Source organism: Schistocerca piceifrons, chromosome 3, assembly GCF_021461385.2.
Source record: "Schistocerca piceifrons isolate TAMUIC-IGC-003096 chromosome 3, iqSchPice1.1, whole genome shotgun sequence".
Lineage (NCBI taxonomy): Eukaryota > Metazoa > Arthropoda > Insecta > Orthoptera > Acrididae > Schistocerca > Schistocerca piceifrons.
Window position 1 is genome coordinate 148,151,403 of NC_060140.1, and position 27,491 is coordinate 148,178,893.

The 27,491-nt window shown below is 41.9% G+C and overlaps 1 protein-coding gene across 1 annotated transcript in view; it reads left to right on the top strand.

The window, feature by feature from the left end:
• The window catches only part of LOC124787976 (methanethiol oxidase-like), a 147,981-nt gene that overhangs the window by 64,220 nt on the left and 56,270 nt on the right, over positions 1 to 27,491 (top strand). The window contains exon 2 of the mRNA XM_047254992.1: positions 27,131 to 27,297. Coding sequence (XP_047110948.1) covers positions 27,131 to 27,297 — 167 coding nt within the window. The remainder of the gene's footprint in view (positions 1 to 27,130; positions 27,298 to 27,491) is intronic.

A 27,491-nucleotide genomic window follows, 5' to 3' on the forward strand; every position in this document is an offset into this window, starting at 1 on the left:
CTCGGGAGTGCCACAAGGATCAGTCTTAGGACCACTTTTGTTTTCTTTATATGTCAACGGTATTTCGTCGGTTCTGTCCTCCTGTAAATATCATTTCTATGCCGACGACCTCCAGCTCTACCTAAGCGTAAGACCTGAAGATGTAAACACTGCAATCACTCAGATGAATGATGATCTGTCTTCAGTAGTGACATGGGCGAAAAACCTGGGGCTTAAAGTAAATGAAAAAAAGACGCAAGTAATCTTAATAGCCCATCAGAAATTAATAAGTTCAGATTTCCGCGAACGGCTACCTCCTATTCTGCTCGACGGTACTCCAATACCATATCAGAAAACAGTGAAGAACTTGGGTGTAACTTTGGATGAGCATCTCAAATGGGCGGAGAATACAGTCGCAGTGTGCCGAAAGACGTCTGCTTGTCTCTATGCTCTCAAAAAGTTTCGGAACATATTTCCACAGGACTTGAAACGCCAGCTCGTGCAAGCACTCGTTCTACCGAACCTCCACTATTGTGATGTGATTCAACAAGGCATGAATAGTGAAAACAAAATACGGCTAGAGCTAACCATGAATGCCTGTGTGCGTTACACCTGCAACATTCGCCGATATGATCATGTTAGTGCTTCATACTCCGAGCTAGGGTGGCTGCGACCGGACAAATTGCGTGACTACCACACTCTGTCTACTTCACTGACTCCTCGTCGCGCAAGCACCCCAGTACCTTGCTTCAGAGATTAAAAACCTGTCGTGCCATCATAATCGAAACACGAGGTCACTCTTATTTGGTATCCTAGCTGTGCCCACTCACAAAACAAAAACTTTTGCAAACTCCTTCTCAGTTGCCGCTGTCCGCCTCTGGAACAAACTGCCCCTTACCTTGCGCAAAATTCAATCTCATGCTGCTTTTAAGAAGAAGTTGAAGCATTTCCTACTATCATCCTCATAAAGTTCTCCACAAAATTAATGTACAAGGGCAATCCCCTCATCTGTCAAATAGCAAAGCTAGCGTCTCCTATCTTGCTCCTGAGATGCCTTCCTCTTCATCTATCTCTATTAGCCACACAATCTTCTTTTCCTTTATATTTCCTTAATTATGTTTCATCATGTCTCTCTATTCTCCTCCCCCACCATGAGTCTCCCTCATACTCCCTGCTGCCAGCACTCCTATCTAAAATCTGTCTCTGCAACAATGTCTAATTATAACAGTGTTTATGATCTAAGAATATAAACTCTATATGTATGTATTTTTCCAGGTGTACCTTTCTAATTGTTTATTTCACTTTTTATACTAGGTGTAGTTTAACATGCCTACTAAAACGTATGAAAGTAAAATAAGTAGAATGCCTGGTTAGATGTAAGAGAGGGCCTGATGGCCCTAATCTTGCCAGGTTAAATAAATCAATAAATAAAATAAATAAAATAAATAAAATAAAATAAAATAAAACTAATCAGCAGTTCATGCTCCCGTTCACGATACCTCTCCAAACACAGTCCTTTTCATGGTGGTGTTAATCAGGGCTGTTGATAAAATGTTAATATATGGATATTTTCTCGAAAAGGCATCGATATATACCACCTATATATTCTTACTGATAATAGAGGACAAAGACAGAGCTGGCACAATTTGTTAGTGTGCGTTGCCTACATCAGGGGCAAGTATGCACTCGGAGGCAAACCTTCTGTTCTCCTTCGATTGACAGGAGAACAATAGATTTGCCACTGAGTGCATATTTGCCCTGACGTAGGCAACTCACACTATCAAATTGTGCCAGCTCTTTGTTCCCCTAATACCAATATATCGATTTCTAAATGGCAATATAGAGTACTGCTGCCGCGGGGGTTTAGCCGAGCGGTCTAGGGCTGTGCAGTCATAGACTGTGCGGCTGGTCCCGGCGGAGGTTCGAGTCCTCCCTCGGGCATGGGTATATGTGTTTGTCCTTGGAATAATTGAGGTTAAGTAGTGTGTAAGCTTAGGGAATGATGACCTTAGCAGTTAAGTCCCATAAGATTTCACACCCATTTGAACATTTTGAGTACCGTTGCTTTTATTTTATATTATATTTCTTTCGCTATTTTCGATAAATATTTGAAAATGTTCTTTTGAAATTGTTGTAGAACATAATTTTACTTTCACTATGTGAAGGAGTCTTACTACTTTTTGAGCTGTCATCACATTCAGTCTTTCTCCTTGACTGTGTGAAGCAGGTATAGGTGCCACAAAAGAGGAGTTCAATTGCACTGGGGGATGGCGATGTGAATGGAATAACAAGATTTTAAATGTGACGAAATAGCACACCAGTTGCATTAAATTTTTGACGCAACTAGTGTCCTACTTCTTCAAATCGGCATTCTTCAAAAATAGCTGCCGAAAATGGGGAACAAAAATCTAAAGGACAACATTGGTATTTGCGGCAGGCGAATACATATGACGGGAAATGTTGACATATTCGGCGCTCGGCGCTACTTACAGCAACTGCATCATTTAACTTCACCACGCTATTTTGACTCTACAACTGTATGTTCGAATGACTCTGATTACTATGGGACTTAACATCTGAGGTCATCAGTCCCCTAGAACTTAGAACTACTTAAACCTAACTAACATAAGGGCGTAACGCACATCCATGCCAGAGGCAGGATTCGAACTTGCGACTGTAGCAGCAGAGCGGTTCCGGACTGAAGCGCCTAGAACCGCTCGGCACAGTGGCCGGCTACAACTGTAGGTCGCTGGCGTTTATGAAAATGGGAAAATAGAGAAGTCGCCATGAAGTGTTCTGCACAAATCCAATATTTGACGAAACCGAACGACGAATCCATCAGACACCTTTCATTATGTCACTTACATGCAGTTATCATTGTTAGCAAAGCGTTTATCGCCAAGCGTGAACAGCCGCGCGGGATTGGCCGAGCGGTCTGAGGCGCTGCAGTCATGGACTGTGCGGCTGATCCCGACGGAAGTCCGAGTCCTCCCTCGGGCATGGGTGTGTGTGATTGTCCTTAGGATAATTTAGGTTAAGTAGTGTGTAGGCTTAGGGACTGATGACCTTAACAGTTAAGTCTCATGAGATTTCACACACATTTGAACATTTTTGAACTGTGAACAAGCGTCGTTTTCCTTTCAATTCTTGCTCGAAGTAGGCTGCTAGCTTGTTGATGTACAGACTATTTGATAATAAATCAATACTTAAATATACAGCTCTAAAACCGGCAGCGCATTTAAAATGTGCAGCTGGTACTTTTATATGGAGGTATGTCGGTATTTCTTCCGTCGATATATCTATACTTTTTTTCCGACATCTCTACGGCAGATGATGATATTTTTAACATCAATACATCGAATTCCCGATTTTTTTATGTTTTTAAAACTATCAGCAGTCAAGTGTTAATGGGGGTCTCATATGGGAAGGTAATTCCCTAGTTCGACTGCTGCTAGTCACCGACTGGAAATGAGCGTATGGCATCGTTGGCTGGGAGACCCCGTCCGGGGAAGTTCGGCCGCCAAGTGCAAGTCTTATTTCAGTCGACGCCACAGTGGGCGACTTGCGCGCCGGTGATGAGGATGAAATGATGATGACAACACAACACACAGGCCCCAAGTGAGACTAACGGTGTGACATGACGTAAAATGTTGCAGGGAGTCCATTACTTATTCTTCTGTGGCAGATGCAGATGTAATGGGGATACAATGTGTTTGGTGCACACTACAGCTATCTCCCCTTGCGGTTGTTAGACATGGTGAACCTGATCCCTGACAAAGAGTATGGCTGCTGTCACATCAAAATGCCTAAAAAATCAGTATATTGCACGATTCTGCCAGCTGACCAAATGGAGACCCTCAGTGAGTGCACTTTCAAACTCTGTCAGATGCTGATAAAGCTGTTTCATTAGAGCTATGCAGCATCTCCGTGTCCTTCAGTGGTCACTAAGCATCCGAAGCTGTTCATGCCCCTTATACAGGACTATAACAGCACTAAACACAAACAAAACTAAAGCAGTCTGGTGGCCATACTATGCGTCACGGAGAATTGGAACTCTAATCAGTTACATACTAGCTTATGTTGTTAAATTGACGCCCTCCCATGTTTTCTGGGTGATGTTCCTTTGTCAGGCAGTGTTGACTGGAAGGTCACCAATATGCACATGGCTTGAAGAAAGCAGACAGAATAGCTGCAATAAAATAAAGCAGTGTGTGCACTGAACCGGTAGAAATGAAGAAAAATGCATTTTAAACTGTTGTTATTGACTGTAAGATCTGTACATTCAGATGAAAGAGCTCATGTCAGGGAGCAACGCAGTCGATGGCCAGAACTACATCGAGTTTTGAATGACAGTATTTGAGCCTAAACTTCACCACTAGAACACAGACACGAAATTTTTTAACCGTTATACTCGCCTATATCATTTCCCTCCCGATACGAGTTCGCAGCAAAACCGTCACAGAACTGCACACACTTAGAAAACAACGTGACTCTGTCCCTGTTATGGTACTCCTTGCGGGATGTGATACCACATTTCAGGGTATTCCCTCACCTCTTCAATGAACAGTTTCACAGCCAAACCGGCTGCTTCTGTGGCAGGCTGACGGCAGCTGGTTACAGTGTTGCGACGCCGTGTGCACTGCCCAGTTCACACAGCTGCTACTCCTACACCGCGGCGTCGGCGAGCTGCAAAGCACCAGTGGCCGGCAACCACAATTCTCTTGTCGCTTCCTCGCGACGAGTTCGCAGCTTCACTGCCGTAGTTTTCGTGGCATCATTGTTTCATATCACTAAATGGTCACACACTTCCAATTAAGGTTTGCTTATCTAACTACTTCCAGGTGCAAAAAATAGATCTTCGGTATTTTATATATTTATTGACTGAATTTAAAAAGCTGTCACAATCTACTCATTAAGAGGTACAATTTGCGTTAAAGATTAACACAGCAAAGCCAAGTATTAAAATTTAAACTGTGAAGACTGTGTCCTGAGGCAGTGCAAATCACTGACACTGTATGTATCTAACCGATAATTGTCGAAGTAGAGAGGATATAAAATGCAGACTGGCAATGGCAAGGAAAGCGTTTCTGAAGGAGAGGAATTTGTTAACGTCGAGCATAGATTTAAGTGCCAGGAAGTCGTTTCAGAAAGTATTTGTATGGAGTGTAGCCATGTATGGAAGTGAAACATGGACGATAAATAGTTTGGACAAGAAGAGAATAGAAGCTTTCGAAATGTGGTGCTACAGAAGAATGCTGAAGATTAGATGGATAGATCACATAACTAATGAGGAGGTATTGAATAGAATTGGGGAGAAGAGGAGTTTGTGGCAGAACTTGACTAGAAGAAGGGATCGGTTGATAGGACATGTTCTGAGGCATCAAGGGATTACCAATTTAGTACTGGAGGGCAGCGTGGAGGGTAAAAACCGTAGAGGGAGACCAAGAGATGAATACACTAAGCAGATTCAGAAGTATATAGGTTGCAGTAGGTACTGGGAGATGAAGCAGCTTGCACAGGATAGAGTAGGACGGCAAGCTGCATCAAACCAGTCTCAGGACTGAAGACCAACAACAACAATGTATCTATCGTTTGAGAATGAGAGCACTTCGTGATCGAACAAACTTAACATAGATTCAGACCTTTTCGAAACTTTCTCGTTGATATCCTGCATAGAATAATGAAAGGACAGAAGTTTATCGCTTACTACATTTTCGCTATTCATGCAGTAGAACTTCAGTATGAGGTGCGACGTTTTAATTTATTACTTCTTTACTGTTAACTCTATCCGCTACATATTTTGCAGACGGTATCAACATACACCACTTAATATACCTGCAAAATTATATCATTGAACGACTGACAATTCAGGAGATAAGACGGCATAAATACTGATACCAACATAATTAGGATTTTTCGCCTCAGCCGTAAAGGTTTTACATGGTTAACGTCAATTAACTGATTTGTAAAGTGATCAGACGTTTGAAGCCCTGTTATACTTTGGTTGGGAGGGGGGTTAACCGTCTGGTATAGGTCTATTCTACACTGAAGAGCCAAAGGAACTGGTACATCTGCATAACATCGTGTAGGGCCCCCGCGAGCACGCAAAAGTGCCGCAACACCGAGTGGCATGGACTCGACTAATATCTGAAGTAGTGCTGGAGGGAACTGACACCATGAATCCTGCAGGGCTGTCCATAAATTCATAAGAGTACGAGCGGAGGAGTTCTCGTCCGACCAGCGCGTTGCAAGGCATCCCAGATATGCTCAATAATGTTCCTGTCTGGGGAGCTTGGTGGCCAGCGGAAGTGTTTAAACTGAGAAGAGCGTTCCTGGAACCACTTTGTAGCAATTCTGGGCGTGTTGAGTGTCATATTGTCCAGCAGGAATTGCCAAAGTCCGTCGGAATGCGCAATGAACATGAATGGATGCAGGTGATCAGACAGGATGCTAACGTGCTTGTCACCTGTCAGAGTCGTATATAGACTATCAGGGGTCCCACATCACTGCATCTGCACACGCCCCGCACCATTACAGATCCTCTGCCAGCTTGAACAATCCCCTGCTGACATGCAGGGTCCATGAATTTACGAGGTTGTCTCCGTACCCGTACACGTCTATCCGTTCGATACAATTTGAAACTAGACTTGTCCGACCAGGCAACATGTTTCCAGTCATAAGCAGTCCAATGTCGGTGTTGACGGGCCCAGGCGAGGCGTAAAGCTTTGTGTCGTGCAGTCATCGAGGGTACACGAGTGAGCCTTCGGCTCCGAAAGCCCATGTCGATTATGTTTCGTTGAATGGTTCGCACGCTGACACTTGTTGATGATGGCCCAGCACTGAAATGTGCAGCAATTTGCGGAGGGGTTACACTTCTGTCACGTTGAACGATTTGCTTCAGTCTAGTTGGTCCCGTTCTTGCACGATCTTTTTCCGGCCGCAACGATGTCGGAGATTTGATGTTGTACCGGATTCCTGATATTCACGATACACTCGTGCAATGGCCGTACGGGAAAATCCCCACTTCATCGCTACCTCGAAGATGCTGTGTCCCATCACTCGTACGCCGTCTATAACACCACGTTCAAACTCACTTAATCTCATTAACCTGCCATTGTAGCAGCAGTAACCGATCTAACTGCACCAGACAATTGTCATATAAAGGCGTTGCCGACACCACCGCCGTGTTCTGCCTATTTATAAATCTCTGTATTTGAATATGCATGCCTATACCAGTTGCTTTGGCGCATCAGTGTATATCTGTATCCTCTTCTCTACTAATAATAAAACTGTAAAACCATCGTGTCTGTCTCTTTAGTAGACGAATTTTCACAGGTAACCTGAGCATAGGTTGGGGCAACGTATAAGCTTTGATGAAACAGTCAGACCACGAAAAACAAACAAAAATTATCGTAATTTAAAGATTTAAGAGTCTGCTCAGCTTAATGGTTTGGAGGTTTACCTTAGTGACACGATCGTCACTGCTTGCTGCACCAAAGAACCAATAGGCTGCGCGGTTTCCTTTGTTACCTTAGCGACACAAGTTTTTTTTTTTTTTTTCCGGAAGTTTACGTCAGTGACAGAGTTAAGCACCGCCATCTTATTTTTACGAACACAAACTAACGTTGCATTTACTTGGCTAGGATTTCGCTTCTTGTATTAAAAACTCACTGAAATTGCTTTGCTTCTTTCAGTAGGTACCGTACTTATTTATATTTGACTTCTTGGCAGGGAAAACTGAATTTACTGAAAAATGATTCTATAAGGGTTCCATTTTTACTGATAGGGGCACGGAACCCTATAAAGCGGCGGTGTGCAAGGGCCCTGGTTTAATGTCGTTCGTTGCGAAGCACGGGATTATAGCTAGTATACAATAAAACCCAAGCTAACCAAACAACTAAGAGCCATACTGTTAACGGACAGGCACGACATCACAACTAAACCTATAAACAAAAACGCATGGAGGCAAAACATCACAAAATCTAATTGATATCTGACGCCAAGTTTCACAACATTCACGATGGCTCGCTTTGTTTGTTAGAACCGATTAGAGCAGGGCTTCTCAATTTGTGGTCCGCGCACACCTTAGGGGTCCGCTGTCTCTTTCTAGGGGGTCCGCAGCCACCTTTGACCAAATTGTGTAAAATATTGAGTAAAATTATTGAATAAAAATGTGAAAATCAAATTCATCACATTTTTTTCGTGTGTAAAACATGTGTACTTTTACTTCAGGTCGTATTCCCAAGCAGAGTTTGCGGTTCCTAAGTGAGAATGCATACACAGTTTAGTGCCGGTGAATGCGCCTTCTCTGATCGACTGTTTCGCATAGTGGTGGGCAGGAAATCGCGTATCTGTTAGAAATCGCAGTGACTGAGAAGTCACAGATATCACAGTAGCAACTTTACAGAATCTAACTGCGATTTCAGTCACAGTTAGCAGTCGCAAGTAGTATTTCACATTCAAAGACGTGAGCCATCTATTGGTCGAATTTAGCACTGCTTTCTGCGATTTCAGTGACTAGTCGCAACTAAGAGTCGCAAGCAGCAAGTAAAAAGCGCGGTTAACAGTGGCATCTGTTGGCCAAAGTTCGTACTACGTCCATCTCTGCGGTACGCTATGGAGTCTAACTGCGATTTCCGTGACAAGTCGCAACTAAGAGTCGCAAGTAGCAACTAAAAAGCGCAGTTAACATACTTTTCCTAGTGTCATCTGTTGACCGACGTACGTTCTTCGTTATGAGAGCCTTGTGCCTCACGAGATCGATGTGCTGTGTGTGCATATGAAGGGCTTATTTCAATAGTGGTACAAGTCCATTTTTGTTAATTTTGAGATATAGAGTCGTAAAGTTAAATGAGTGCTGAAAAATCTGCAGTTGAGATACCAGAAATATTCAAGCATATGGCTTCTTGCTAGAGATGAACCTTTATTTATGTTTGTTTGGATCACTAATTTCAGAAGCATTATAGACAGAAAAGAGTAGGTAATGGACTTGTACCACTATTGAAATAAGCCCTTCATATTATATGACGACATGCACATTCAGCATCAGTTATGGTTGGTCAAATACTGCTGTGACTCTGAATGTATTATATTAATAAGAAGCAACATTGCCTTTTTCTCCTGAAAATATCAAGTAACGTAACAAATGTGTTTGATTCTGCTTCCAATATGACAGTTTTGGTTAATACTCCACATGCCTACAGGACTTTGCAATGTTAACACAGCAGAACTCAGACATCTGTATAAGTGTAGAGAAATGAAAACAGTCATATGAATGCCTCACTTTTGTTCCGACACAGTTCAAGACTCGGGAGAAAAGTTTTACACCTGGTGTTCTACATGGCAACTTCACACACAAGAACTTTTTGCCGACACTACTACCACCTACATAAGTAAGCTTTTCCTGTGTCACTTTCAAGTAATGCACTTCAGCTATTCCTGATTTAACTGGAAGATCTGTACTTCCCACTTTCATATCAACAGCCTCAAAATGCATATTGTAGACTTCGGGATATGTTACAGGTCAGTGTCACACCAAGATTGTGGAGAAAGGGGGGGGGGGGGGCGGCACGTCGGTATCCAACAAGTGTTTACCAATAAATAAGTGGCGGAAAATTACGGGTATAGGACGGCTTAACATGTGGAAAATGAGATTTTTATTATTCACTCAATGTATTTAACATTTATTATTCCTTTAAAATCGCACAACAACTTCAATAAAACACTTTAATCAGTCACACACTTATTTCATAATTATTTCACTTTTAAACTGCAAATCCTCTAAGAGCTGTCTTGAATCTTCACGAGTCTCTCTCAACAGCCTTGATGTGGATAGACATGTACAGCAACCAGTAATCAGTCAGAACTGCGTCTGCAAAAACACAAGGATTATTAAACAATTTTTGCTGTCACTAATTACTAGCAATATAATTGACAGAGTAGATTGCTAATATTTGCTATATCACATTTGCTAATATTTGCTATATCACATTCGCAAGAACGATCTCACTGAAGTAATTAAGTCCATCAAAACGCTTAGAAACTAACCTCTCGTCTGACGAAAACGGTCTAAAGACTGGCAATTTCTTCAGATCTGTTGACAATGATATTTTGAATTATCACTTTACTGAGTGACTGAAATGTAGTTCAGGTACCTATGAACATAACAATATGTTAGAATTCATTTTCTAAACACGAACTATTACGGTACTGTGCGACTACTTACATATTAATTACACTATTAATATTTTCACAGTTGTTTCTTTAATACAAAATTAAAGCCAACGGAAGAATAAACGTAAAACATACTTACCAATGACAGGTTTGTTGAGATGCAATTTTCTGTGTGGACAGATGTAACTTTTTCATACGGTGGTACGTCGCAGAAATCGCAGGAGTCACTGAAATCGCAGAAGTAGCAGAAGTCACAGAAGTCGCAGAAGTAGCAGAAATCGCGGAAGTATCAGAAATAGCAATGGCGGAGGGATACGCGACTTAGGTTCCTTAACTGCGACTCTTAACTGCGACAAATCACAGTTAAGAATAACAGATACTGAAAAGTAGCATTCACAGAAATCACTGATATCGGAAAATCGCAGTTTAGCCCATCACTAGTTTCGCAACAGTACGGGGGTCGTTTGTGGGCCGGCTCACGGCGCTAGATGCGCTGAAACCTTTTACGCATGCGCGGAGCGAGCTTTGTCGACCAATCACAGTACTCGCTGGCACGTATGCGGCCCCAGGCATCGTTAAATGTTAAACTTGCTTTGTCAGTGCACTACCTATTTCATAAGTCGATTTTTGTCCAGTTTATTACTTCTAACATGGATCCGTGGCTGAGATCAGGATCATTGAAGAAGGGTGCGGTTTCTCCATCGCCTTCACAACAAGGGAAGTTTCCGGTTGAAATGAATGAGGGGGGAGGACGACCAAAGGAAGAATAATCACAAGGAGCTCCAAAGACTATTGATACTTCAGGGTGGGGGCGATGGGGGGGGGGGGTCATTGGGAATATGGCACTTGCTTTAAGAAGCTTTCAGTTCCCATGGGTTTCGCTCTGAAATTTAAAGTTATTGTGCTGTTGATTGACTAGGGGTCCGCCAAGGATTTTCGACTGTAGAAGGGGTCCGCCAGTGAAAAGGTTAGGAAGCGCTGGATTAGAGTAGATTCTCGTACCTTCGAAATCAGTACCGCATTTCAAAAATGCGCGGGAAAGTATGTTTTCTTTAAAAAGATATGGAACTACCAGTATTGAAATAGTTTCAAATGAGGAGTGTTCCCTTTGGAACGATGGGTAGAAATTGTTATAAACCAGTATAATCAATCAGAATTTTGCCTCATGTATACACGAGGGTGCATTTGACGATTTTATTTATTCTTCTTATCAAACATTGTGGGGACACACAAAAATAGAAAGGGTGTGGAAAGACGGAAAACGTTTCTATATTACGTTACTGCACGTCAGATATTTCGAACACATGGAATACTTCCCAAATCACAAAGGCTCGTCAGAAGATACTTACTATCGTACCCAGCTATTTCTGTTCCGTTCATGCATGGAGCCCTGGAAAAGTGATTGCTTGTACAAGGAAAGGTTGTGAATTTCTCGGTCTGTCAGTGAAAAATGCATTCATTTTATGACATACTATCAACTGGCACATCTTTGCAGCGTGACAACCGTTATATTAGGTTGGTACATCACTTCGTAGCTTTTTTCCATAAGTTTAATAAACGCAAAAGATACACGACTTCAGTCATCAATAATGCATTCACCGAAAAGAATCGCAACACCGAGAAGGAACGAAAGTTGGTTGGCCTGTTTCTACACCTGAAAGATGATATCTATTCAAATTTCGGGCCAGTCGCAATGAAAGTGGCGCTAGGAGCGCCGCTATGAGGATGCAAATCGTGTTTGCTTTAAACACGTGTTGGAAATGTGAGCGTTAGTTTACTTTGACATTGGACGTGGTGAGTTGATGTTAGTCAAGAATGCCTTTTACGCGACGAAGAATCCATTACCAACATCTCACTGGCTTTGAACGAGGTCATGTAATAGGGTTACGAGAAGCTGCATGTTTCTTCTGCAATACTGCATAAAAACTTGGCTGGAGTGTAGCAACTGTACATGACTGATGGCAGCAGTGATCACGAGAATGTACGGTCACAACTAGAGCGAATTCGGACGGCCACGTGGTACTACAGAGGGGAAGACCATCGTGTTCGACGTATGACTCTGGCGCATCCTACTGCATCTGCAGCAGCAAATTGAGCAGCAGTTGGCATCACAGTGACACAACGAACTGCTACAAATCGGTTACTTCAAGGACAGCTCCAAGCCAGACACCTTTAAGAGCGCATTCTATTGACCCAGTTTGTGACCCTGGTGGTGTCAAGCGAGAGCTCATTGGAAGGCTGGGTGAAGGTCTGATGCGTTTTGTGATGAAAGCTAATTCTGCCTCGGTGCCACTGATGGCCGTGTGCTGATTAGGAAGAGGCCATTTGAGAGCCTGCAGCCAACCTGTCTGCATGCTAGACACACTGGATCTACATCTGGAGTTACGGTGTGGAGTGCGATTTCATACTACAGTAGGAGCGCTCTTGTGGTTATCCCAAACACGCTGACTGCAAATTTGTGCGTCAGTCTGGTGATTCGATCAGCTGTGAACAGCGTTCCAGGAGGTGTTTTGCATCAAGAAAACGCTCGCCACATACCGCTACTGTAACACAACATGTTCTCGGACTATCGACATGTTGCCTTGGCCTGCTTGATTACCAGATCCGTCTCCAATCGAGCACATATGGGACATCATCGGACGAAAACTCCAGCGTCGCCCACAAACAACATTAAGTGCCCCTGTATTGACCGACCAACTACAACAGGAATGGAACCCCATCCCACAAAATGACATCCGGAACGTGTGCATATACATCTAAGTTTATACTCCGCAAGCCTCCCAACGGTGTGTGGCGGAGGGAACTTCACGTGCGACTGTCATTACCTCCCTTTCCTGTTCCAGTCGCGTATGGTTCGCGGGAAGGACGACTTCCGGAAAGCCTCCGTGTGCACTCGAATCTCTCTAATTTTACAGTCGTGATCTCCTCGGGAGGTATAAGTAGGGGGAAGCAATATATTCGATACCTAATCCAAAAACGCACCCTCTCGAAACCTGGACAGCAAGCTACACCGCGATGCAGAGAGCCTCTCTTACAGAGTCTGCCACTTGAGTTTGCTAAACATCTCCGTAACGCTATCACGCTTACCAAATAACCCTGTGACGAAACGCCCGCTCTTCTTTGGATCTTCTCTATTTCCTCTGTCAACCCAACCTGGTACGGATCCCACACTGATGAGCAATACTCAAGTATAGGTCGAACGACTGTTTTGTAAGCCACCTCATTTGTTGATGGACTAAATTTTCTAAGGACTCTCCCAATGAATCTCAACCTGGCACTCTCCTTACCAAGAATTAATTTTATATGATCATTCCACTTCAAATCGTTCCGTACGCATACTTCCAGATATTTTACAGAAGTAACTGCTACCAGTGTTTGTTCCGCTATCATATAATCATACAATAAAGGATTCTTCTTTCTATGTATTCGCAATACAATACATTTGTCTATGTTAAGGGTCAGTTGCCACTCCCTGCACCAAGTGCAGATCTTCCTGCATTTCACTACAATTTTCTAATGCTGCAACTTCTCTGTATACTACAGCATCATCCGCGAAAAGCCGTATGGAACTTCCGACACTATCTACTAGGTCATTTATATATATTGTGGAAAGCAATGGTCCCAAAACACTCCTCTGTGGCACGCCAGAGGTTACTTTAACGTTTGTAGACGTCTCTCCATTGAGAACTACATGCTGTGTTCTGTTTGCTAAAAACTCTTCAATCCAGCCACACAGCTGATCTGATATTCCGCAGGCTCTTACTTTGTCTATCAGGCGACAGTGCGGAACTGTATCGAACCCCTTCCGTAAGTCAAGGAAAATGGCATCTACCTGGGAGCCTGTATCTAATATTTTCTGGGTCTCATGAACAAATAAAGCGAGTTGGGGCTCACATGATCGCTGTTTCCGGAATCCATGTTGATTCCTACAGAGTAGATTCTGGGTTTCCAGAAATGACATGATACGCGAGCAAAAAACATGTTCTGAAATTCTACAACAGGTCGATGTCAGAGATATAGGTCTATAGTTTTGTGCATCTGCTCGACGACTCTTCTTGAAAACTGGAACTACCTGTCCTCTTTTCCAATAATTTGGAACCTTCCGTTCCTCTAGAGACTTGCGGTACTCGGCTGTTAGAAGGGGGGTAAGTTCTTTCGCGTACTCTGTATAGAATCGAATTGGTATCCCGTCAGGTCCAGCGGACTTTCCTCTGTACAACACACTGCATGCTTGCATTCAACATTCTGACGATTACAACGGTCATTAATGTACCAGCATTTCACATTTGCAATGGCTTATCTCGCGCTTATATTAGCCTGTGAATTTACAATGTTAATCACTTAAAAATGTTACCTCAACAAACGTATTCCCGAAGTTTCAGTACTTGACATTAAATATTTTTGGTGCTGCGATTTTTTCTGTCAGTGTCTCCTTCACTATTTACAACAGTCTGCCAAAGCGAGGGGCACGTTTTCGATTCCGCAGCTGTAGAAATCATGTGGTTGTGCGGCGAAGAACACTTCGAGCCACGTTCGAAACGCATTTTCATCCGCAAAGGAAGTTACTTTAAGGGTTCTCAATGGAGATCGGAATTGTGGATGCGTGCATGTGTGTGTAGGAGAGGCGGTGCTGTGTTTGGGCGCAACCATTCCTTTCTTTTCCATGTTAACATAAGGACACAATTTCTCGTCACCAGTAGCAATACAGGATAGGAATGTCGGTGTCATTCATGACCCAGTTGATGAAGAGCAAGCAGAGATGCACTTATGGCCTCCCGCCAATTTTTGTGATTTTGGCTTCGAGAGCATGCGATACCCATACACGCGATTTTTGAATCTTTCCCATGATACGCAAATGTCGCACGATGATGATCACAGGTCATCACATTTGCCAATTCTCTAGTACACTGACGTGGATCATTATGGATTAATGGGTTTAAACGATCTTCATCGAACTCCGAAGGTCTTTCTGAATGTAGAATGTCACTAAAGTGAAAACGAGCCTCCTTAAAACGAGAAAACCACTTTATTGCTGTGTTCTTTCCAGTGGCATTATCCCCATATAAGGCGCAAACGTTTCTGGCTGCCTTTGCTGCTGTCACACCTCTGTTGATCTCAAACGGAAGAATATGTCGGAAATTCTCAGATTTCTCCACTTGGCACTCCATTTTCTAGCGCCCGCAGCTCCATTCACTACCTCCAATTGATAAAACGACAATACATGAACTCAAATAGCAACACTGAGCTACAAATAAAAACATGAAAATCAGTAAATTTATCCATAGCATAGACCAACATGCAAAATAAAGATACTAAGAGTGTATGCCCCGACCTAAAAATTCTGAACTAAATAAAAAATGTGGCTCTTTTTTGCATCACATGCAGAAGATATTTAGTAACAGTCACCTTCGTTTTCAGCATTTACAAGTGTTTACAAGTCCTGTCGATGTTTTCGCTTTCATCTTTGAAGAGATTTTATTGTCTGGTTTAAAAGTATTCATTCACATCTTAATAGAAACTGTTTGTTCATGACAGTCTGAGTGGGTTTCCACGAGGTTTTGTGAACAGAGGAAGGAAGCTTCGGTTACCAAATCCCAGCCGACCGCTGTGGCCGAGCGGTTCTAGGCGCTTCAGTCCGGAACCGCGCTGCTGCTACGGTCGCAGGTTCGAATCCTGCCTCGGGCATGGATGTGTGTGCTGTCCTTAGGTTAGTTAGTCTAGGGGACTTATGACCTCAGATTCTAAGTCCCATAGTGCTTAGAGCCACCACCACCACCACCACCACCACCACCACCACCAAATCCCAACTCACGATGATAGCCGAAAGGACAACGGTGGTGAGGGAGAAACAAGCTGTGCTTTCTTGACGCAGTTTTGACAGTCCACATATGCTAGCTCATTTGGCTCAACAGGACACGGCACGACAGTCACTTCGTAGTGGATACGACACACACAGGTTGTGTATTGTCAGATCGCTAATGTTGGCGGCGTCCAGACACACAACGTTAGTGGTCCAGCGTCGACAGACGTCTGCCAGCTCCAGCTGATCGAAATCTTGGGAGCAAGTGTTCAGAACATTGTAAACAAACTAAATTTCTATTAAAATAACTTTGTGATTAACAGACTGCAGTGGCAGGGGCAGTGCAGCTGGTGTGCAGCCACCCAACCTTTGAAGATGCTGCACGCACCTACTAGTTCTTCACTTTCTAAAGAGCTACCGCATGTTCGCTTATAGAAGTCGAAAGGTTGTGTACGACTTCGGGACGATATTCACTTGCTTCCAGTCGCTACCAAGCTTGTCTTCCAATAATGTGTGCCAGTGTGCTGATATTGGTGTAAACATCTTGCCTCCGGGTTAATATTTCCTGACCGAACTGTGACTCGTGAACGAATTGCGATTTGTAACTGTTTTGAAAATTAGTGATGATATTCTGCAACACCCAAATGGCAGCTTTCTTCAAATGGTTCAAATGTCTCTAAGCACTATGGGACTTAGAATCTGAGGTCATCAGTCCCCTAGACTTAGAACTACTTTAACCTAACTAACCTAAGGACATCACACACATCCATGCCCGAGGCAGGATTCGAACCTGCGACCGTAGCGGTCGCGCGGTTCCAGACTGAAGCGCCTAGAAACACTCGGCCACTGCGGCCGGCGGCACCTTTCTAAGGCCGACTGGAGGCTTTACCCCTCCCTATCGACCTTCGATGAACATTTCCCCAGTTCCGATGAACTGGTAGAATATCTTACACATTACGCTTATCACCACAGAACATTTCATTCCTCACACTCCCTCTATACCCCAGCGTGTTCCGGTCCCTTGGAGGACTGAGGCATGCTGCGATGCAATTTGTGCACAGAGACGTGCTCTCAGCATTTTTAACCATCATCCTATGATGGCAAACTGCATTCATTACAAACAGTTGCATGCATAGTGTCGTTGAGATCTTCTGGTAGCAGAAAAGCTAGCTGGATTCCCTTAACTAGTTCTTTTAACTCTTATACTCCCTCTTCCATCGTGTGGGACAACCTCCGACGGCTCTCTGGGACGAAGATCCATACCCCAATTTCCGGCTTTGGCAGTAGCAGATGATGTCATAGTGAACCCTACCGATATCTCCAACACCTTGGGCCGCTATTTTGCGGAGATTTCGATCTCCGCCCACCATCAACCTGCCTTCCTCCACCGCAAACCAGCGAGGGCGGCTTGGGTGAGACATTTCTCTTCTCTTAGAATAGTGAGTGCTACAATGCCGTCTTTACTGTGAGGGAGCTAGATTATGCTGTCACTTCATCCCAATCCTCCTCCTCGGGGTTGGACAATGTTCACATTCAGATGTTGCAGACCCTTTCTCTACCGGGTAAGCACTTTCTCCTTCTTACGTACAATTGCATCAGGGCAAAGGGCGCGCTCCCAAGATGCTGGCGTGAAGCCAATGTCATACCCATACCTAAGCCTGGCAAGGACGAACACCTTCCTTCTAGTTATCGCACCATTTCTGTCACCAGCTGTGTTTCCAAGGGGATGGAACGTATTATTCATGCCTGGGTGGTATGGTGACTAGAGTCTCGCAATTTACTAACCACTGCACAGGGTGGATTTCGAGTGGGCCGTCCTGCAGTTGACCATCTCGTCACTTTATCAACACATGTCATGAATGGTTTTTGGCGGAAATACCAGACTCTGGCCGTGTTTTTCAATTTAGAAAAAGCCTAAGACACCTGCTGGAGGGCTGGTATCCTCTGTACACTCTAAATGTGGGGCATCCGTGGCTGTATGCCCCTAGTTTTCAAGGTACATGTAGGTTCTCCCCAGTCGGACATCTTCACCCAGAAAAACGGTGTGCCTCATGGTTTCATCCTGACTGTCGTTCTCTTTACTATCGTCATTACCCCTATAATGTCCTGTCTCCTGCCAGGCATCTCCAGCTCCCTTTTCGTAGATTTTGCGATCTATTGCTGTTCTCCACTGACTTGTCTCCTTGAGCATCATCTTCAGTGATGTCTCGATTGTCTTTACTCATGGAGCGTTGACAATGGCTTTCAATATTCCACTATCAAAATTGTTTATATGAATTAATGGCGATGCAATTGGCTTCTTCCATCGCCTTTACATCTTGGGCCTGTTGCTCTTCCAGTAGTTGAAACAACGAAATTCCTAGGGCTCATGCTCAATAGGAAACTTTCTTGTTCCCCCCCATGCATCGTACATGGCTGCCCACGTTACACAGTTCCTCAATGTCCTAGTGTCCTCAGCGGTACTTTCTGGGGAGCGGATTGGACCACCCCCATCTGTATCAGTCTCTTGTCCATTTGAAATTAGATTATGGGTGTATCGTTCATGCATCTGCACATCTATCTCTCTTGTACCGTCTCAGTACTATCAGAATCGTGGCATCCATTTGGCCACTGGTGCCTTTTACAATAGCCAAGTTGAGAGCCTGTAAGCCGAAGCTGCTGAACTCCCACTGTCCATGACTTTCTCCTCAGCAGATACGTATGCTGTTTATCTGTCACACCTGGCCAACCAACCTACATCTCCTTCGATGACTCCTTTGATCGCCAGTACATGGCATGTCCCTCTTCTCTGTTACCTATTGAAGTTCGCTTTCGGTTCTTGCTCCGGCAACGTATCTTCATGCTATCTGCCACTTTCTCGATGGGTCTGATCCCTTCAGTACTGTAGCTGCATGCAGTGGCCCATGTTTCTCTTGGCCTTCATTCGCTTCCTAAGTATGCTTCTCCAGCCTTGCTCTGTCGCTGATGACCTTTGCACGGAGCTTTGTGGTAGTGTCTTTGTGTACACTGATGGCTGTTGGACTGACCGTGGTGTCGGGTGTGCGTTTGTCATTGGCATCGACGATTTTGGGTATCGGCTTCTGGAACACTGCTCAGTATTTACAGCAGAGCTCTTTGCTCTGTATCAGGCCATGTATTACATCCAGCAACTCTGCTCCAACACTCTGTGCCGTTCAAAGCCTTCATGTGCTGTACACTGTCCATCCCTTATGCAACAGGTCCAGAAAGCTGTCCTGGTCACATCAGTCTGATGGGAAATGAGGCTGCTGACGCTGCTGCTAAGGCTCCGGTCCTCATACCTTGGCCCACTAGTTCTCCCATTCCCTCTGATGATCTCTGTGTTGCCGTCTGTCAGCAGGTGGTGTCACTTTGGTAACACCTCAGGTCCACCATTCATGGGAACAAGCTCTGGGCAGTTAAGCCTCCCCAACATCTTGGACCACCCCCTCTTGGCCCTCTCGCTGTGAGGAGATCATTTTAGCTATGTTGCATATTGGGCACTCTCCTTTCAGACATCGCCATTTGTTACGTGTTGCTCCACCACCACTCTGTGCTCATTGCTCTCAACCTCTGATGGTTTGCCATTTCCTGACTGAATGCCCTTTTTTTAACCACTTATGTTCTCATTTATGTTTGTCACCTGAGTTATCAGCCATTGTAGCAAACAATGCGCAGGCTGTCGACTGCATTCTAGGTTTTATCTGTCTTAGTAATATGGCAAGGGATGTTTAATCTTAGTTGAGGACTTCCATTTTTCTATGGCGCATTTTATGACATTCCTCCAAGTCCCTGTTTTTAGCTGTCTTTCATTCCATTGGTTGGACTTAATGTGTAGTCGTTTTTAACTCATTTTTATTTGTCTTCATGTTCTATGGTTCTGACAGATTAGATTAGATTAGATTAGATTAGATTAGATTAGATTAGATTAGATTAGATTAGATTAGATTAGATTAGATTAGATTAGATTAGATTAGATTAGATTAGATTAGATTAGATTAGATTAGATTAGATTAGATTAGATTAGATTAGATTAGATTAGATTAGATTAGATTAGATTAGATTAGATTAGATTAATACTAGTTCCATGGATCATGAATACGATATTTCATAATGATGTGGAACGAGTCGAATTTTCCAATACATGACATAATTAGGTTAATTTAACAACATACTTAAGTTAATAAAACAATTTTTTGTGTTTTTTGTTTTTCTTTATTTTTTATTTTTATTTTTTTATTTTTTTAATATTTTTGATTTTCTTTTTTTTCTTAATTTATATCTAAAAATTCCTCTATGGAGTAGGAGTTGTCATTCAGAAATTCTTTTAATTTCTTCTTAAATACTTGTTGGTTATCTGTCAGACTTTTGATACTATTTGGTAAGTGACCAAAGACTTTAGTGCCAGTATAATTCACCCCTTTCTGTGCCAAAGTTAGATTTAATCTTGAATAGTGAAGATCGTCCTTTCTCCTAGTATTGTAGTTATGCACACTGCTATTACTTTTGAATTGGGTTTGGTTGTTAATAACAAATTTCATAAGAGAGTATATATACTGAGAAGCTACTGTGAATATCCCTAGATCCTTAAATAAATGTCTGCAGGATGATCTTGGGGGACTCCAGCTATTATTCTGATTACACGCTTTTGTGCAATAAATACTTTATTCCTCAGTGATGAATTACCCCAAAATATGATGCCATATGAAAGCAATGAGTGAAAATAGGCGTAGTAAGCTAATTTACTAAGATGTTTATCACCAAAATTTGCAATTACCCTTATTGCATAAGTAGCTGAACTCAAACATTTCAGCGGATCATCAATGTGTTTCTTCCAATTTAATCTCTCATCAATGGACATACCTAAAAATTTGGAATATTCTACCTTAGCTATATGCTTCTGATTAAGGTCTATATTTATTAATGGCGTCATACCATTCACTGTACGGAACTGTATGTACTGTGTCTTATCAAAATTCAGTGCGAGTCCGTTTACAAGGAACCACTTAGTAATTTTCTGAAAGACGGTATTGACAATTTCATCAGTTAATTCTTGTTTCTCAGGTGTGATTACTATACTTGTATCATCAGCGAAGAGAACTAACTTTGCCTCTTCATGAATATAGAATGGCAAGTCATTAATATATAATAAGAACAACAAAGGACCCAAGACTGACCCTTGTGGAACCCCATTCTTGATAGTTCCCCAGTTTGAGGAATGTGCTGATCTTTGCATGTTACGAGAACTACTTATTTCAACTTTCTGCACTCTTCCAGTTAGGTACGAATTAAGCCATTTGTGCACTGTCCCACTCATGCCACAATACTTGAGCTTGTCTAGCAGAATTTCATGATTTACACAATCAAAAGCCTTTGAGAGATCACAAAAAATCCCAATGGGTGGTGTTCGGTTATTCAGATCATTCAAAATTTGACTGGTGGGCACATATGTGTTCTAAGATGAAACAAAACAGTGAAATTGTTTCTTCTTTCTCAAAGCAGGATCTAGTTGCAAATCTTTGTCATATCTAGAAACAATTTTTACAATTTTGGATAGCTCTTTGCATACCACCAATGAAGTTTTATTCCATAAATACAGTGATGATTCTTTGATAAAATGCTTTGTGATCCATCTTACTTCTATCCTCCCAGTAGAACTGCGACACATTGTGTTTGGCTACATTGACAAAATATGTGGTAATGAGGAATGACTATTTCTTTCTTTTGATAGATACTCTATAGAGTTAAATATTTTGGTCAGCTCTGTCAAAACTACTGTAGCAGTAAATGACTTGGTTGTGGACTTGCTATCTGTCTTTCCTGCTGAAATGAATATTACATTACTGGATGTGTTGCATTTATAGTGTGATAGTTTGTTGCCTCTGTCACCATGCTGTTGTCATACCAGGAAGCCACTAATATACTGCCTCTTGTGTCAGATCTGAAATCAAAAGTCCCTCTGGGTTTCTTTTTCGGTTCCCCTCCCTTATTTTTCACAGTAATTCATTTATTATTATTGCATTTTATTTTCTTATAATGAAATTCTTATTGAAAAAGTGCAGATTATAAATAAAATGTTCACTAGTAGGATTTTTATATCTGCACTTATGAAACAACAGTTACATAAATTTGGGTTCTCGATGTGATATAACAAGCAATGAAAATTCCTACACTCATAATGATGATGAATATGATTAAGAGCATATTATATACATTTTAGTATGTCTTTGCTGTTAAAATATAGTATAAGCACATGTTACAGCAAAAGATTAGTGGCAGAAAATATTGTAGGGGAGGTTTGGTTAACTGAACCTCAGGGTTAATTGGACCATCACATTAATTAACAATTCAAGAGGGATTTGTTTTTTCATGCCATAAAGTTGCTTCCTTAGGCTGCAAGCACAGCTGTTGTATTGTAGCTAAATTCGCAGATATATATGAAAATGTGGAATCCAGTGGTAAGAGTAATTTTTTCTTGCATCTAACAATTGCTTTAAAAATTTTAATTACCGATAGCACACAGCTTTGTTTCCTTGAATGAAATTAAGTGGTTATTGCTTTGACACTACACGAAACTACTCTGTGCTTGGAATCATTTTTCTGCTGTTTTGAAGGTTTTTGATAAAGTGTAGGTGGGGTTAACTGGACCGTTCAGTTAATCTCAGAAAGTTGCTGATGAATCAATATAATGAGTAACTTCACAGGAAAACTTGCTAGTGACCCCAGAATTACCATATAAGTCATTGCAGTCTTGTAGGGGTGGTATAGCCTTTGACGTTTACTGTCTCCAACATCTTGAGAGGCCTTGGTGTTATTGATATTGAGTCTTTCAATTCAAAGACATTTACTGACCAAGATTTTCTTCTCATCAAATGAAACAGGCATACCTCTATTAATTCAGCAACAAACTGTTGATGACTTATTGGAAGAAGATGCTAGCAAAGCTTCAAATGAAAATGTGGAGAATATTGGATACCAGACAAGATTAGCAAACAGAAATTATACATCCTATGAAAGTTTGGCCGTATTCCCAGACCGGTGCAAGAAAGACAACAAGAGGTAGAAAGAACCAAAAATCAACTACTCTTACCAGTACATCAGCTGAAAAAAGTTAGATCTATCAGCAAAGACACCACATCAAAGAGCATTTGCCAAAAAAGCATACATTCAATGAAGTAAAACCTTCAGTTGAATGCCATACATTGGAAGAGAGTAGCAGCAACTCTCTCAAGATGCTGACTATATGTCCAGTACATCAATTCCTCTAATACTGACTCTGCACAAGTGGTGACAAAATGTTGAAACAGCAAAGAAGGGGACTTCATTGTAGTCAGAGTAGGAGGGGAAACTGCCACGAGTGGTCACTATTATGTTGCTCAAGTCCTTAAAATGTATGATGATGGCTGGGAAGTAAAATGTTTTACTACAGTTGTTTCTACTACAAAATTATAAGCTGCAGATGAAGATGGTACCTTTGTTTCTTTAATTTAAGTAATTGTCAAAGTATCCAATCCAATACATGGCACTAGGACACTCTATGAAAATATGACATTTTAAATCTGTAACTGCAGCTACTAAAAAATGTGCAAGCAGAAATTCCAGATATAAGCAGAAATCAGACAAAAATTCTAGAAAGTGGAAAAGTGTCAATTAGTACCAAACAGCCAACACATTGGACACCTGGCACTTGAGCATGGACTACGATTGACTGGCAGGTGGCCCGTATCACTCGCCTCCCCAAAACATCAATCATAAAATTATTTTAATCAAAGTATGTACATGTTTTCCTTCATTGAGCTTATAATGGTCTTACATGTAAATATTATGTTGCATTTAGGTGTAACAGTGTCACTTGAAACTTTACACCAGGAAACTTGGTAGAAAGAGACAACTGTGCCAACCGTCTGATGAAAATTTTGGAATAAGTCTTAAGTGTGACAGTTTAAAGCTGCTGTTTCAATGTTTTAAATATTTATATGCACTTAGTTTTCCAATAAAGAGTTTGTAGAGTTTATATAATCTTTCCTCTTGCATATTTTGGTGGTCACTTTTTTTTTGGCACAGTTGATGAAGCTACCTCATTTCTGTAACTTTTTCATTACCATCTGCAAATTTTTTAACATATAATTTGATTTGTCAATATGTCACCTTTCCACTAATTGTGAATGTACAGACAAAGAATGTGAATATCATGAACCTGCACCTCATTACTAGCCAGAGATATATCAGAGAGCATGTGTACATCACAGAAGCTCAGAACAAACTAATTCAAAGATTGTCCTGTGCCATAGTGCTGGCCAAAGAGGTTCCTTATGAAGCATCATGCAATCACTGCTAAGTTTCCTCAGAGCTTCCACACAGCCTGGTAATGCAGAACACTGGGGGAGTGGAAGGTGCAGCTGCAAATCCCATCTTCACACAGGTGCACGTGATCAGCCATGCCATGGCTAGCTGCCAACACAGGGAAAGTGCTTGACAGTTTCACACTGCGTGGAGTAGGTAGAGTGTACAAGATCAGTAGTAGTAAAAAAAGGTGGTATTGCACAAGTTGAGTTGACAGCCAGTGAGGTCATCCAAAATGGGAATGGACCTCAGTGTTGAAGTGGGAGGCAGCAGTGTCATGGCAGTTCATGTTATTTACTTCATTGGCAAATGCTGGAGCCGAGTATGTTTTTTAAAAGCCGTAACTGTGAGAACCCCATCTGCTGATAATGTGGGTGTGACAGAATACAGAGTGGCATCCTATGAGAGACTGTATTCTTGGGAGAATGTTCCTGTGAGTGTACTCCCATGGGTCAATTGCTCATCTCATTGTCCTTCCACAACTACAAGATTGTTGATTAGTTTGACTGAGATCTCCTCAGCTTGGAACTGGTGCAAGTCCACTTGCATTATAATTTTGTTGTCATCCAAGTCAACCTGCAGAATGTTGTATACATACATTGTAATGCTACTTCCAGGTGTCATTGGCGTCGAGTAGAGTCCATGCTGGTTTAAATTCCATTAACTGTAACAGCAGTCAGTATGCCATGCAGTTAAATGTCAAAGGTGTTGCCACCCCTCTAATCACTTTGTGGGTCGGAGTAGGACAGGTGAGAGTGACAACATCCTTGGCAGCATGCACATGTGCTCAGTATTGTTTGGCTCCCTGCTGTTGTGTCATGGCATGTTCCCTGACTGAGGCAAAGCCAGACATCATGTTCATTGAATTATTGCATTGTTGAAATTTTAACACTATAAGAAGTCTGTCCACTAAAATTAACCTCCTTTGCAATGGTTCATGCTCATGCGAGAGCATTGCTAACTGAGGAGGTAAACTTCACAATCCATAGTGTCCACAAGGTGTGGTCTGGCATGAGTGCCTAAACATTCTTTGTAGATAAGCTGACATAGTAGCTTTACTGGTGTTTGAATAAGACATCAGGTGAGTGCAGTCTCTGCCACATCACATTTGTTGGCATCCAGAGTAACAATATAATATAATTTATGGGGTTGGCATGATCACCAAGGTGGTGCAGTAAGGTGACGAACTTGGGCTATCATCAGAAATGCCATAATTGTGGACAGTGCACTCGGTGACAGCAAACCACATGTCTGGTTGTTCTAGGTGAGAGGTTGGCAGTTCTGGCAGTGAATTAAGGTGCACATGACTGCCATTAAAATTCTGGGTTCATGTAGCACTGCAGTTGGTCAAAGGATGACAATTGACAAGCTCTTGTGTGAAGGCCATGGCACAGAAGCAAAACCTGGGAAGGATCCTGTGCATAGCCTAGCCAGATGTGCCGTGAATGGCAATGTACGCATGCTCAGCAAAATTGTAAACAATGTGGGAGTTGTTACCTAATCGAACCACACCAGTCTGTGCCTATCCATGTTGGTTTTGTTGAGAACCATCTTGTTTGTTTATGGAAGAGTTTCATTTGTTGCCAAAATCAGCCAGAAGGTTGGGAATCATTATTGATTATTATTGATACAACTGGCACTGCAGAAGAAAATCACTTTCACATTTAAACAAAGGTAAGAATTGTCACAACTGACATGAAGCAGTGAATTCAACATTGTATAAGTTGCCGTCGTGTATTTGCTTGTCTCGATGACTAAGGTTGTACGATGGTTCCAGTGTTGTGGCAAGCAAGATGAGCTTTAGAATGTAGACTAATCCATAGCTGATAACATCATTTGATGCAGGGTCACCAATGTAGAGTAGATGTAAGTGAAAACGCTGCAGGTTAAATAATGGAGGAAAATGCTGCAGGTTAAATAATGGCGATGACAAATACTGTAGATCTGCACTTTATTATTAGGTACAGATGCATCAGAGAACAAACGTACACCACAGAAACTCAGAACATACTAATTCAAAGTTTCTCCTGTGGCAGAGCTGTAGTGTTGGTCTAAGAGTTTGCTGCTAGGTCGCCACAGGTTTATGATGTTTCCACACATTTTCTTATTCATCAATTAACACAATCACTGAAAGAAAGTAAAAAAAGTTTTTCTATTTGAAGGTGGTCCTCTTTTTAGCTCAGGATATTTGGACCACCCATGGCTATGTTAACCCCTTCACTGACGTCTGAATGTTTTTCAACCACAAATCTATAAAAATGCTAGTAGGTGGATGTTGGAGAATGACAATTCTGGTGACTGGAGTGGATGATCCAACATTTATGTTTCAAATCCCTTGATTTTCCTATTGCTGGATGGTCCTGACTTGAAATGATTTGTGTCCAGCCTTCTTCCCTTGTCTTTTTTTTTTTTTTTTTGTCCAAGCAATCCAAAAGACTAGTAATAAGTTCACCACTTATCATTTAACTCATTGCAAGGTAATCAATAATAGTAATATAAATCATTTTTGCATACTAACAGCTTCTTTGTTACTACAGCATTGGAAGTAATTTGTAATAAATACTTCAATCTGTCTCAACATTTGTAAACAACCAGATTGTTCTTCATGATAAGGTTTGTGTAACAGTACATGTGAATGGATGAAGCTTCAGGAGCTTTTGTATTCTATCAATTACAAGTTTTGTACTGCACATGCCAGTTGGTGATTTCTTTCTTGCTTGTCATAGTTTGCTGAATAAATTATAACCATAACTTGTATCAGTTATTGCTGGTATTAATACTTTTTATATCCTTTGTTTTTTGTGAGTTTTCATGTTTTAAAATACTTCTTTCTTTCAGGTCATGGTTGTGGTCCTGGCTATGCATCTCCCTTGGAGGCTATGCGGTGTGGACCTCGAGAAAAAATTGTGTATGTACCTTGCATTCAGCCTGCTGAAGCTCGCAAGACTAAACCAGACTTCTTGGCAACTGTTGACATTGATCCTCATAGTCCTACATTCTGCCAGGTGAGTGGAGCCTCTCTGTAACAGTTCTGGTTAAGATAAATAACTCTTTCAGATAAACTACTTAAAATGAGAAAAAACTGAGATGGTTATGAAACTCATGTTTACCATGTTGCTGCATATTTCAGTTCTATTCATTTAAATATCAATTTTAATGCAAGCAGATCTTGTTTTCCTTTACTAGTAATAGGCGAGGA